General features: G+C 51.1%; 2 protein-coding genes across 7 annotated transcripts in view; one reads left to right on the top strand and one right to left on the bottom strand.

The window, feature by feature from the left end:
- The window catches only part of IRF5 (interferon regulatory factor 5), a 42,827-nt gene extending 41,869 nt beyond the window's left edge, over positions 1-958 (top strand). For all 3 annotated transcript variants that reach the window (XM_081331460.1, XM_081331462.1, XM_081331461.1), the window contains exon 9: positions 1-958. This exon is cut by the window's left edge and continues 1,609 nt beyond it. The gene's annotated coding sequence lies outside the window, so the exon portion shown is untranslated.
- Positions 959-2,256: 1,298 nt separating this feature from the next.
- TNPO3 (transportin 3) overlaps positions 2,257-13,415 on the bottom strand; it is a 40,050-nt gene continuing 28,891 nt past the window's right edge. For 2 of the 4 annotated variants that reach the window (XM_081331455.1, XM_081331457.1), the window contains exons 18-23: positions 12,277-12,371; positions 11,073-11,229; positions 8,149-8,316; positions 7,282-7,394; positions 6,614-6,704; positions 2,257-3,653 (exon numbers count right to left, since the gene is read on the bottom strand). In XM_081331455.1, the coding sequence (XP_081187581.1) occupies positions 6,644-6,704; positions 7,282-7,394; positions 8,149-8,316; positions 11,073-11,229; positions 12,277-12,371 (594 nt within the window). In that variant the 3' untranslated portion in view covers positions 2,257-3,653; positions 6,614-6,643. Of the gene's footprint in view, positions 3,812-6,613; positions 6,705-7,281; positions 7,395-8,148; positions 8,317-11,072; positions 11,230-12,276; positions 12,372-13,415 lie in introns of those variants that run through there. The other 2 variants (XM_081331456.1, XR_014026962.1) reach the window with 2 other exon arrangements.

Genomic DNA, 13,415 nt, shown 5'->3' with positions numbered 1-13,415 from the left:
ACGAGTCATGAGGGGGCCATAGTTCCCCCATGCTGGCTGAGGAATTCTGGGAGTTAGTGTCCACAAGTCATGAGGGGGCCATAGTTCCCCCATGCAGGCTCAGGAATTCTGGGAGTTGAAGTCCACCAGTCATGAGGGGGCCATAGTTCCCCCATGCTGGCTCAGGAATTCTGGGAGTTGAAGTCCATCAGTCATAAAAGAGCCAAGGTTGCCTATCCCTGATTCTAGTTGGTATGGTGGTTAGGATACAGATAAACCACAGCTGAGCCTAACATTTGTTGCTAAGTGAAACAAATCAAGCGAGGTTTGCCTCATTTTGCAACTTTTTTTTTGCCCCGGTTGTTAAGTGAATCACTGCAGCCATTAACTTAGTAACCCGGTTATAAAGCGAATCCGGCTCCCCCCCCCCCATTTGAGTTTGCTCCTCAGAAAGTCGCAAAAGAGGATCGCGTGACACCCCCCCCGGGATGCGGCAACCGTCAGAAGTACACGGCAGTTGCCGAGCCTCTGAATTTTAATCACGTGACCACGGGGAGGCCGCCAACGGCCACAGGTGTAAAAAACGGTGGTTGCCACTTTTCTCCCTGTCGCCGTAACTTTGAATTGAACAGTCACTAAACAAGCCGTTGTAAGTCGGGGACAACCCACAGATTGTAAGAGAAGCAAGTCAATTTGGCAGCCCCTTTTTCAACATGAGGAATTTTGAGTTTTTCATTCTTTTCATTCCGGCAGGGCGAATCCCTGTAGCCCCCCTCCCGCCCCCAAAGCCGGTGCTTCCCAAAACTTGGAAAATCCCCCACCCCAAATGGAGGTAAAGTTTCATTTGAGCCCACCCCCTTTTCTCTGCACCCCCAAATCCTCCTTTGGTTTGGAAGGAAGGAAATGGGAATAGGGACTCACGCCCCCAAGAAATTCTTGGGCCTTAAATCATTCAAGCTTAATATTTGAATAAAAAAATGGATCCAGCCAGTGTGTCAAAGGCCGATTCCTTCATCCGGGGGGGGGGGGGCTTCCAGGGGTTGGGGTTGGGTGCGAAGCAGGCCAGGGATCTCGGAAGGATCCCGAGACAGAGTTTGGCCGACTGATTCAGCTGGGAAACCAGGAGTTTGCGAATTACAGACCGTTCTCGGCTTGCGGTTGCAACTGAGCCCGAACTTTCTGTTGCTAAGTGAGATTCGGCGGGTTTTCTCGCCACGGTTGTTAAGTGAATCAGGGCAACTGTTAAGGTTGTTAAGTGAATCGGGCTCCCCCCCACCCCCATCGGTTTTGCTTATCGGAAGGTGGCCAAAGGGGATCGCGTGACCCTGGGAAGCTGCGACCGTCATACTTATGAACCAGGAGCCAAGCGGCCCAATTTTGATCACGGCACCAGGGGTCGAATGGAGGGGACAAAAAAGGGAGGAGAAAGAGAAGGAGTGCGGACTCCTTGGTGCCAAGCCTGGTAGTTTTCTTGCAGACGTTTCGTAACCCAACTGGGTAACATCATCAGTGCTAGAAGAGAGGGGGATTTGGAGAAGGAAGAAAGGGAGGAGCAGGAGGAGGAGAAGAACGACGACTGTGGGGGTCCTTGTTGCTCTCTGGGCTTGGTGGTTTTCTGCCAGACGTTTCATGACCCAACTAGGGAACATCATCAGTGCTAGAAGACCTGGGAATTGTACAGAGGAGCAGGAGAAGGGGAGGAGGAAGAAGAGGAGCGGGGAAAGGAGGAGGATTATGGGTCCCTGAGCTTGGCTGTTTTCTTGCAGACGTTCCGTGAGCCAAGTAGGGAACGCCATCCGTGCTCAGAGCGGGCTCTGCTCGCTCTTTCTCTGCAAGCGGCTGGCCCTCTCCGTGCACATGGGAGTCTTCTCGCTGCTTCCTCGGTTCCACTCTTCGTGGGTCGGAACTACCAGTCAGGGGAAGCCCCTAGCACGCGAAACCACCCTCCCTCCTAGCCCTGAGGATGTTACCTAGTTGGGTCACGAGATGCTTCCCTCCAGGGCTGAGCCGGAAACCAAAAGCTTCCGATTCCTCGCCCGACTAAGCTGCGACGGCTTTTCCGACGCCTCGGAGCCGTTGCTCGACGCAGCCCAAAGAACGCGGCGGGATCCCGCAGACCGCGCCCCGAAGCCAGAGAGATAAAACCGGCGCCGATCGTGCAAAAAAAAAACCCCGCAAGACAAAGCGGAACCCTCTTAACTTTTTCTGCACCGGGAGGGGGGGGAACCGCCTAATCCTTGGCGAGCGCGTGCGTGACAAAAAGGCGCCGGAGACGACTAGCGTTCAATTGTTTTGTCTGTTTTTTTATTTCTTTTTCTTTTTTTCTTTGTGGGGTTCCTTTCGCCCCCCCAGTTCTCAAAGAGGGCTGCTCTCCTACCTCCCCCCCACACACACACCAGACGGAACGGGACCCCCACCCACCCCTCTTCCTGCCTTCGCGTTCGAATCCCGGCGCCGGATCTTTTTCACAAAATAATCTGCCTGCCCCCGCGCCCCTACCCGCGCCCCGAAACCTCTCCGGAAGCCTTTTCCCCTCCTGCCGTTTAAAAAGAAAAAAGAAAAAGGAAAAAAAAAATTTAGAATCATCCCCAAACCGATCAAAACCAAATTCTCGGGGGGGGGGGGGAGGAAAACCCACTAAAAAAAAAAAAACAAAAAATCCAAAATCAAATCGGCCGAAAGAAAAGAAATATAGATGTGTGTGTATATGTATTTATATAGATATATATAAAATATATATTATAACAAGTTTTATCGAAAGAAGCCGGCGCGTTGATGGGCACGGGAAGGCAGTTGGATCTTCCCATCTTTCGCGCTGGATGGAAAGGGGAAGAACCACCACCCGCGGCTTCGTCCCACCCAAAATGGGGAGCGGGTCTTCAGCCGTGGCTTCCGGTGTCCAGCCGCGAGGGGGGCGGGTGGGGGGAGGGGTGTCCTTGTAGCCCTGGGAAATGAACTCGCCCCAAACAAACCAAAGAACCGTTTCTCGCCGCCGACCTCGCGGGGTAGGCCAACTCCCGCCTCTACGGATCTTTTTCATTTCACAGAAATTAAAATTTTATATTTTTTTTTTTGGGTGTTTCTCCCCAACCCTCCCTCCCTCCTTTTTTTAATTATTACTGGGGTTGTTTCGTTGTTTTTTTTCCCTCCCCCTTTTACCAAGCAAATTAGCTGTGGGTGGTTTCATGTTTGGGTGGGTTTTTTTTTAATAAAAAACTTTTTTTATTGTTAGTTTCCTTCCCCCCCCCCCTTTTTCTTCTCGTTTTGTTCTCTCTCTCTTTCTCTCTCACTTTTTTTTTTCTTTTCTTTTCTTTTCTCCAAAGCCAGTCCATCCGGAAAGCTGTTTCTTCCCCTCTTCCCCCCTTGAACGGCAGCCCTCGACAGTTGCAGGTTAAATGGCGCTTCGGCTTTCCTCTTTGTTTGTTTTTTTAAAAATTATTTTTTTTTTCTTTCGCCCTGGTTTTTGTTTTGTGTTTTTTTTTCTTTCTTTCTGCCTTTCTCTTTTCTCACTCACAAGCAGGAACTTCACCGACTGATTCTTGCAGCAAAGCGTCTCTTCTGGATTGGCGGGACACACCGGAGCGATTCGGAGCCTTCGGCCGCAGTGAAGTTTTGCTGGTTGTGATTTCACCGTCTTGGCTGTTTTATTTCCTCTTCTGAAAATAAAGACATTCCTGGGGGAAAGGAAGAGAAAAACCAACATCTGGACGGGAAGAAGCCGAAAGGCATTCTGGGATCGATGTCCCAAAGGGACTTGGCAAGGCATCCAGTAGTTGTTAGTTGTGGTCTCCTTGCAGACGTTTCATGACCCAACTAGGGAACATCATCAGTGCTAGAAGGGAGGGGGGTTTGTAGAGTGGGGAGGGGGAGGAGGGGGAGGGGAGGAGGAGGAGGAGGAGGAAGAAGACCCAACTAGGTGATACAGTCAGTGCTAAAAGGGAGGGGGTTTGCTGAAAGGAAGAGGAGGAGGAGGAGGACCGTGGGGTCCTTGGTGCTCTCTGAGCTGGGTGGTTTCCTTGCAGACCTTCCATGACCCAACTAGGGAACATCATCAGGGCTAGAAAGGAGAAGGAAGGAAGGAAGGAAGGGAGGGAGGGAGGGAGGGAAGGAAGGAAGGAAGGAAGGAAGGAAGGAAGGAAGGAAGGAAGGAAGGAAGGAAGGAAGGAAGGAAGGAAGGAAGAACTGTGGGGTCCTTGGTGCTCTCTGAGCTGGGTGGTTTCCTTGCAGACCTTCCATGACCCAACTAGGGAACATCATCAGGGCTAGAAAGGAGAAGGAAGGAAGGAAGGAAGGAAGGGAGGGAGGGAGGGAGGGAGGGAGGGAAGGAAGGAAGGAAGGAAGGGAGGGAGGGAGGGAGGGAGGGAGGGAAGGAAGGAAGGAAGGAAGGAAGGAAGGAAGGAAGGAAGGAAGGAAGGAAGAACTGTGGGGTCCTTGGTGCTCTCTGAGCTGGGTGGTTTCCTTGCAGACCTTCCATGACCCAACTAGGGAACATCATCAGGGCTAGAAAGGAGAAGGAAGGAAGGAAGGAAGGAAGGAAGGAAGGAAGGAAGGAAGGAAGGAAGGGAGGGAGGGAGGGAGGGAGGGAGGGAGGGAGGGAGGGAGGGAAGGAAGGAAGGAAGGAAGGAAGGAAGGAAGGAAGGAAGGAAGGAAGGAAGGAAGGAAGAACTGTGGGGTCCCTGGTGCTCTCTGAGCTGGGTGGTTTCCTTGCAGACGTTTCACGACCCAGCTAGGGAGCCTCTTCAGTGTTAGTGAGTGTGGGGCTTATGTACAAGTTGCCCATCCCCGTGGGTGGGAGTGACCTTGGGGATTAGTTCCTTGGGGAACTCAGAGAAACAACTGAACGTAAGCAACAGCCTAATCAGAGGAACTGCCAAGAGCAAAACCTCACTGCCCCCGACACTGACAGGACGAGTTACCGGCATAGAAAGCAAACCCCCCCTCCCCTTCCAGCACTGACGTTGTTCCCTAGTTGGGTCATGAAACGTCTGCAAGGAAACCACCCAGCTCAGAGAGCACCAGGGACCCCTCAATTGAGCCTTCTTCTCTCCTCCTCCTCCCCTCCGCAAACTCCAGGTCTTTCCAGCACTGATGGTGTTCCCTAGTTGGGCCATGAAACGTCTGCAAGAAAGCATCCAAGCTCAGAGAGCACCAGGGACCCCACATCTTCCTCCTCCTCCTCTCTGCAAACCCCACTCATTCCCCACTAGCACCCACCATGTTCCCCAATTGGCTAAGGAAACATCTGCAAGGAAACCACCCAGCTCAGAGAGCACCAGCGATCCCACAGACCTTTGCGGCCTGCTGCTCCTCCTCCTCCTCCTCCTCCTCCTCCTCCTCCTCCTCCCATCTCTTTCTCCTCCTCCAAAACAATCAAGCTCAGAGAGCATCAAGGAAACTCCATAGTGGACTTCAACTCCCAGAATTCTCCAACCTCCCCGCCCAGTGGAGAAACCTGCGTTTTGGAATCTACCCATCTTAAAGCAGGCCGGCTGGGGAATTCTGGGAGTTGAAGTCCACCCCTCTTAAAGCAGGCCGGCTGGGGAATTCTGGGAGTTGGAGTCCACCCCTCTCAAAGCAGGCCGGCTGGGGAATTCTGGGAGTTGAAGTCCACCCGTCTCAAAGCAGCCCGGCTGGGGAATTCTGGGAGTTGAAGTCCACCCATCTTAAAGCAGGCCGGCTGGGGAATTCTGGGAGTTGAAGTCCACCCCTCTTAAAGCAGGCCGGCTGGGGAATTCTGGGAGTTGGAAGTCAACCCCTCTTAAAGCAGGCCGGCTGGGGAATTCTGGGAGTTGAAGTCCACCCCTCTTAAAGGAGGCCGGCTGGGGAATTCTGGGAGTTGAAGTCCACCCCTCTTAAAGCAAGCCGGCTGGGGAATTCTGGGAGTTAAAGTCCACCCCTCTTAAAGCAAGCCGGCTGGGGAATTCTGGGAGTTGAAGTCCACCCGTCTTAAAGCAGGCCGGCTGGGGAATTCTGGGAGTTGAAGTCCACCCGTCTTAAAGCAGGCCGGCTGGGGAATTCTGGGAGTTGAAGTCCACCCCTCTTCAAGCACGCCGGCTGGGGAATTCTGTGAGTTGAAGTCCACCCCTCTCAAAGCAAGCCGGCTGGGGAATTCTGGGAGTTGAAGTCCACCCCTCTTAAAGCAGGCCGGCTGGGGAATTCTGGGAGTTGAAGTCCACCCCTCTTCAAGCACGCCGGCTGGGGAATTCTGGGAGTTGAAGTCCACCCCTCTCAAAGCAAGCCGGCTGGGGAATTCTGGGAGTTGAAGTCCACCCGTCTCAAAGCAGCCCGGCTGGGGAATTCTGGGAGTTGAAGTCCACCCGTCTCAAAGCAGCCCGGCTGGGGAATTCTGGGAGTTGAAGTCCACCCGTCTCAAAGCAGCCCGGCTGGGGAATTCTGGGAGTTGAAGTCCACCCGTCTCAAAGCAGGCCGGCTGGGGAATTCTGGGAGTTGACGTCCAGCCCTCTTCAAGCACGCCGGCTGGGGAATTCTGGGAGTGGAAGTCGACTCATCCCAAGTTTGGGAACCACTGATTTAACGAAAGGCCGACTTCCCTGAGCAGTAGATGACTTCGGGCCTGCACCCCACCTTTTTTATTTTTTAAAGCAGAAAAGGGGGTTCCACAGCAGCTACTCACCTGGGACAGGCAGAGCGAAAGAGGCCTCAGCTACCGGAAGAGTCTGGTAAAATCCCTCAAAGCCCAGCAAACCTGTTTGCATTCCTCAGCGCTGCAGGAGGGAAGGAGAAGGAGGAGAAGAGAGGGTGGATTTTGGCGGGAAGGGGGGAAAAATACACGACCGCACCACCCCAGGGTCGCCGTGGGGGACCGTCCCCTGACTGGCAGAGTCAAAGGGGGGACGGGGGACAGGAGAGGAAGGCCAGATCCGCTTAATGGCCGTGACAAAGAGAGGACTCACTTAACAACCGGTTAGCAATGGAGATTGCGACCCTAATTGGGTCGTAAATCAAGGACGGCAGCAATGAGACATGTGGGGGTTTTTTGGTTTTTTTCCTCTCCATGTGCTAAAGTTTCAATTTTATGTCCGTGGAGTAATTTTCAAATGGGGGAGAGGAGGGGGAACATGCACCCATGTTGGAGCCGGTCCCAGAGAAGACTCAAGAGCAGGGCTCTTCAAACTTGGCCCTTGGATGACTTGTGGACTTCAACTCCCAGAATTCCTCAGCCAGGCACAGCGTGCCTGGCTGAGGAATTCTGGGAGTTGAAGTCCACAAGTCATCCAAGGGCCAAGTTTGAAGAGCCCCGCTCAAGAGGCTTCCCGCCGCCCTGCCCCTCTCCCCACTGACCTGGTGACTTGCTTGTGGAAGTCCGTCAGCTGCTTGTGGGTCACCTGAACGGCACCCCCCGTGGTCTCCTTCGGCAACCCTTTCAAGGAGTTCTCCAGCCAGCGGCAGAATGTCTATTGCCAAGATTTTGGGGGGGGGCGAGGCGAGGGGAGGGAAGTAGAGAGATAGTAAGACCCTCTTGAGTGATCTAGTTGCCCTGCCCCCACCCGCCCAAGTCCCTCTGCCAAAAGGGTATTGGGGGTGTTGCAAATTAAGGGGGCAATTAGAAGGCTTGGTGCAATTCTTCCCTTCCCCATCTATCTGTCCATCTGTCTCTCCCTCCCTCCACCCGCCTGTTTATCTGTCTATCCCTCCATCTACCCTCTGTCTGTCTGTCCATCCCTCCCTCCCCCATTCCTTTTATCTATCCATCATTCATATATCATCTATCTATATATGTATCCATCCTTCCATCTATGTGTCAATAACTATTCCATCTATCCCTTTATCTCTCATCTCTCTATCCATCTATCTGTCTATCTGTCTGTCTATCTATCTATCCGTCTATCTATCCGTCTATCTATCTATCTATCTATCTATCTATCTATCTATCTATCTATCTATCTAATCATTTCTTACTATCTTTCTCTCTCTCTCTCTCTCTCACCCATCCACCCACCCACCCATCCATCTATCTACCTATTATCCACCCACCCACCCATCCATCTATCTACCTATTATCCACCCACCCACCCATCTATCCAATTAGAGGGCTGGTCTAGTTTGGGGGGGGGGTTGTTCTTTTCTCCCCTACCCATGGGTTGCTCTTCCGCCCTCAGGGAGGGGCAATCCACCCGGGGCCCCCGCACAGCCTCCTACCCCACTTACCGGCCTGTCGACCTGCATGATCTCCCACAGCACCTCTGCTACATCCGGTAGGGTGTAAGGCGGCAGGCAGAAACAGCTGGTCTGCAACAGCTGGCTCACCAACTGCTGGCCCAGCTGGGTCATCACCTGCCCAATGAGCTCCTTGCGGGCCTCAAAGTCCTCCTCGTGCTGCAAACGACACACAACCACACAACGGAGAGACCTCAGGAGCTGGCCACCCCCTGCCTCCACTCCAGGCGGCAGGTTTAAGAGTCTGGTCCTTTGGCTAAAGCCTTGTCTAAAGAGGGGCACATAACTAAGGCAGAATACCAGCTAATAGCCCGAATCTGCAAAGATGAAGTCAGGAAAGCTAAGGCTCAAAATGAATGACTATTCATGACTATTGCAACAATAGTCCAAAATAACAAAAACAAAAGCTTCTTTCGACATGTAAAAAGAAAAAGAAAGTGCCTGAAATGGTATAGGGTTTCCTGCCTGAGCAGGGGGTTGGGCTAGATGACCTCCAAGGTACCTTCCAGCTTATTATTATTATTATATTATTATAAGGGAACGACCGGTCCACGAATGGGAGAACATGGCAAGAAGGGGACGAGCAACAGGGAGAAAACGGAACTGCTTAACTCGTTTTTTGCATCTGTCTTTACACAAAAGGAAAAAACAGTCCAACTGACCAAAAACAGTACCGTTAAAAAAAAAACACAGTTTAGGAAGAGTACAAATAGTCCTCAACTTACAACAGTTCACTTAGTGACTGTTCGAAGTTACAGCAGCTCTGAAAAAAGTGACGTATGACCATTTTTCACACTTATGACCCTTGCAGCATCCCCCATACTCGCATGATCAAAATTCAGATGCTTGGCAACTGACTCACATTTATGACCGTTGCTGCATCCCGGGGTCACGTGATCCCGTTTTGCAACTTCCTGACAAGCAAAGTCAATGGGGAAATCGCATTCATTTAACAACCGGGTTACTAATTTAAGAACGGCAGTGATTCACTTCACAAATGTGGCAAGAAAAAAAATGGTAAAGCTCACTTAACAAATGTCTCACTTAGCGACATAAATTTTGGGCTCGACTGCGGTCATACGTTGAGGACTACCTATACAAGTTAAAAAAAGGCAGGAGAATGGTAAGACGAGTTCAAATCACCAGGACCAAAAAAAAAAAAAAAAGAAAAAGGAAAAGGAAAGAGGGACACGTAACTAAGGCAGAATATCAGCAAATAGCCCGAATCTGCAAAAAGTCAGGAAAGCAAAGGCTCAGAACGATCAAAGACTTGCAACAAAAGTCAAAGAAAATTTTAAAAATAAGTTTCTTTCAAGATATAAATAATAAGGAAAAAGTCCACAAAACTGTCGGTCCACTAATGAGAGAAGATGGCAAGGAAGGAACAGGCAGCAGAGAGAAAGCAGAGCTGCTAAACTCCTTCTTTGCATCGCTCTTCACGCCAAAAAAAAAAAGAAGCTATAGCCCAACCTACCAAAAACATAACTGCAAAAGGCAGACTCGAAATTAAGATTAAAACAAGCAAGGAGAGGGTTAGAGAACACCTGTCTGATCTGGATAAATATAAATCACCGGGATCAGATGGGTTACACCCCAAGGTTCTGAAGGAACTGGCAGACGTGATCTCAGAACCACTGCACTGTATCTTTCAATACCACTTTACAAGGCCTTGGTAAGGCCACACCTGGAACACTGCATCTAGTTTTGGTCACCACGGTGTAAAAAAGATGTTGAGACTCTAGAAAGAGTGCAGAGAAGAGCAACAAAAATGATTAGGGGGCTGGAGACTAAAACATATAAGGAAAAGCTGCTGGAATTGGGTGTGTCTAGTTTATGGTCTTCCCAGTTGCAATGTATGGCAGTGAAAGTTGGACCATAAGAAAGGCTGAGCGCCAAAGAATTGAGGCCTTTGAACTCTGGTGCTGGAGAAGACTCCTGCGAGTCCCTCGGACTGCAAGGCGATCAAACCGGTCGGTCCTAGAGGAGATCAACCCTGACTGCTCTTTAGAAGGCCAGATCCTGAAGCTGAAACTCAAATCCTTTGGCCACATAATGAGAAGGAAGGACTCACTGGAGAAGAGCCTCATGCTGGGAAAGGCTGAGGGTGAGAGAAGAAGGGGACGACAGAGAAGGAGGTGGCTGGATGGAGTCACTGAAGCAGGAGGCGTGAGCTTAAATGGACTCCAGAAGATGGTTGAGGACAGGAAGGCCTGGAGGATCGTTGTCCATAGGGTCGCGAGGGGTCGGACACGACTTCGCAACTAACAACAACAGTTTAATGAAGAGAAGGACGAGTGGGGACATGATAGCAGTCTTCTAGTATCTCAGGGGCTGCCCCAAAGAAGAGGCAGTCAAGCTATTCTCCAAAGCACCAGAAGGCAGGACAGGAAGCCACGGACGGAAACTCATCAAGGAGAGAAGCAACCTGGAACTAAGGAGGAATTTCCTGACAGTTAAAACAACTAACCAGCGGAACCACCTGCCTCCAGAAGCTGTGAGTGCTCCAACACTGGAAGTCTTTAAGAAGAGGCTGGACAGCCATTGGTCTGAAATGTTATAGGGTTTCCTGCCTGAGCAGGGGGTTGGACTAGATGACCTCCAAGACCCCTTCCAACTTTATTATTATTGTCGTTGTTGTTATTGATCCTGGAGCACCAGGGAAGTACCAGAGGACTGGAAAAGAGCTGACGTGGTCCCCAACTTCAAAACAAGTGTGTGTGTGTGTCTGGGGGGAAATGGATCCAGGAAACTACAGACCTGTCAGCCTGACCTCAATACCTGGGAAGATTCTGGAAAAGGTAACCAAAGCGACGGATCTGCCTAGGACAGCCGAGAATCGGATAAGCCAGCCCGTTTCCAAAACCCAAGCACGGCTGCCGCTGTGCCCCGTCACCTGCCGGCCGCCCCTGACTCACATCGTTGGACACTCCGGTGTGGACAAGGTCGCGCAAGAACTTCATGACGCTGCAGTTGGCGTCCCGGTGGTCCAGGGTGGTGGCGGCGATGGCCCACTGCAGGATGGGGAGGATCACCTGGCTGCGCAGGAGGGTGAGTGGGCTGCGCTGGATGAACCTGTGACGGGGGGGGGGGGAGAGAGAGGGAGTTAGACGTTTCTCACAGCCGCCCCTCCCACATGGGGGTTGGGGGCATTGCAAATTAAGGGGGCAATTGAGGCGTCTCAATGGAATTCTTTCTGCTCCCTACTGAAGCCTCTCCTCCCTCTATCTGCCTGTTTGTCTCTCTCTCTCTCTCCGTCTCTCTGGATGCCCCTCCATCCATCTGTCCATCTATCCATTTGTTCGTCTGTCCCCTCCCCCCATCTATCTATCCATCATTTATCTATCTATCTATCTCTATCCATCATTTATCTATCTATCTATCTCTATCCATCATTTATCTATCTATCCATCCATCATTTATCTATTTCTCTTTCTATGTATCAACCTACCTTTCTATCTAATCTATTCCATCTCTCTCATCTATCAATCATTTATCTATCATCCATCCATTCCATCTCTCATCTATCATCTATCTATCTATCTATCTATCTATCTATCTATCTATCTATCTATCTATCTATCTATCTATCTATCTATCTCTTCTCATTTCTATCTTCATTTCTATTTTATACCTAATCTATCTAATCTATTCCATCTCTCTCATCTATCAATCATTTATCTATCATCAATCTATCATCCATCCATTCCATCTCTCTCATTTATCATCTATGTATCTATCTAATCTATTCCATCTCTCATCTATCAATCATTTATCTGTCTGTCTGTCATCTATTTATCCCTCTATCCCTGTCCCTCTATGTATTTCTCTCTAAGCTACCTATCTCTCTGCTCGTCCACCCACCCACCATTCACCTGTCACCCAGCTACCTTTACACCTGTCTCTCTCTGTCGCTCTCTCTCTTCCTCTTTTCCTATCCTTCCATTTCATCTGCTGCGGTCACTGCACAAGTCAGTCCCACCGGCCGCTTCCATCTGCCTCCGCCAGTCTCAGATTCAAAGGGGTTTGCGCCAGCCGGCAGCCTGGAATCCAGGCCACCCAGGAAACTCCCATTTGGGGCCGCTCCCTTCTTGGGCCAGGAACGGGCCGAGGTGGGGGTACCTGGTGGCCAGCCGGAAGAGGTCATCCACGGTGTCTGGGTGGTTCTGGAGCCCGTTGGGTTGCTCAAGCAGCCGGAAAGTGGGGACACACAGCGCCTGGGACGAAGGGACAAGGGGACGGCTCAGCAGACCGGCCGGAGCGCGTCTCTTTGCGTGGGAAAAACCCCCAAGAAAACAAAATTCTCCTCCTGTCGCTCTCCGGGTCCCTGCCCAGGACTGGGGACACAAGATGGCCTGGCCCCTTCCAGCTCCACGGCTGGGTTCACACAGCAGGCTTGGCTGAAACCGGGGCGTGGGGGGGAAGGTTATTTATTCACTTTTATTTCTATCCTGCCTTGATTATGGTTACAGATAACTCTAGGCGCCAAACATACCCAACTGACCTTCTTCCTCTTGTTTTCCTCACAATGACAACCCTGTGAGGTGGGACGGGCTGAGAGAGGGACTGGCCCAAGGTCACCCAGCTGGGTTTCGTGCCTAGGGAGGGACTACAATTCACCGTCTCCTGGTGATTGGCCCAAACTCACCCAGCCAGCTTTCAGGCTTAAAGCAGAACTAGAACTTACCGTCTCCTAGTCATTGGCCCAAAGTCACCAGCCGGTTTTCATGCCTACGGTGGGACTAGAACTCACCGTCTCCTGGTGATTAGCCCAAAGTCACCCAGCCGACTTTCAAGCTTAAGGTGGGACTAGAACTCACTGACAACTGAACCAAAGTCACCCAGCTGGCTTTCATGCATAAGGCAGAACTAGAACTCACCGTCTCCTGACAACTGAATCAAAGTCGCCCAACCGGCTTTCATGCATAAGGCAGAACTAGAACTCACCGTCTCCTGACAACTGAATCAAAGTCACCCAACCGGCTTTCATGCATAAGGCAGAACTAGAACTCACCGTCTCCTGACAACTGAATCAAAGTCGCCCAACCGGCTTTCATGCATAAGGCAGAACTAGAACTCACCGTCTCCTGACAACTGAATCAAAGTCGCCCAACCGGCTTTCATGCATAAGGCAGAACTAGAACTCACCGTCTCCTGACAACTGAATCAAAGTCACCCAACCGGCTTTCATGCATAAGGCAGAACTAGAACTCACTGTCTCCTGACAACTGAATCAAAGTCGCCCAACCGGCTTTCATGCA

The sequence above is a fragment of the Vipera berus genome, assembly GCF_964194415.1.
Source record: "Vipera berus genome assembly, chromosome: 6".
NCBI classification, from domain to species: Eukaryota; Metazoa; Chordata; class Lepidosauria; order Squamata; family Viperidae; genus Vipera; species Vipera berus.
Note: the sequence above shows the minus strand (reverse complement) of the source record. Positions and strands in the feature narration are given on the sequence as shown.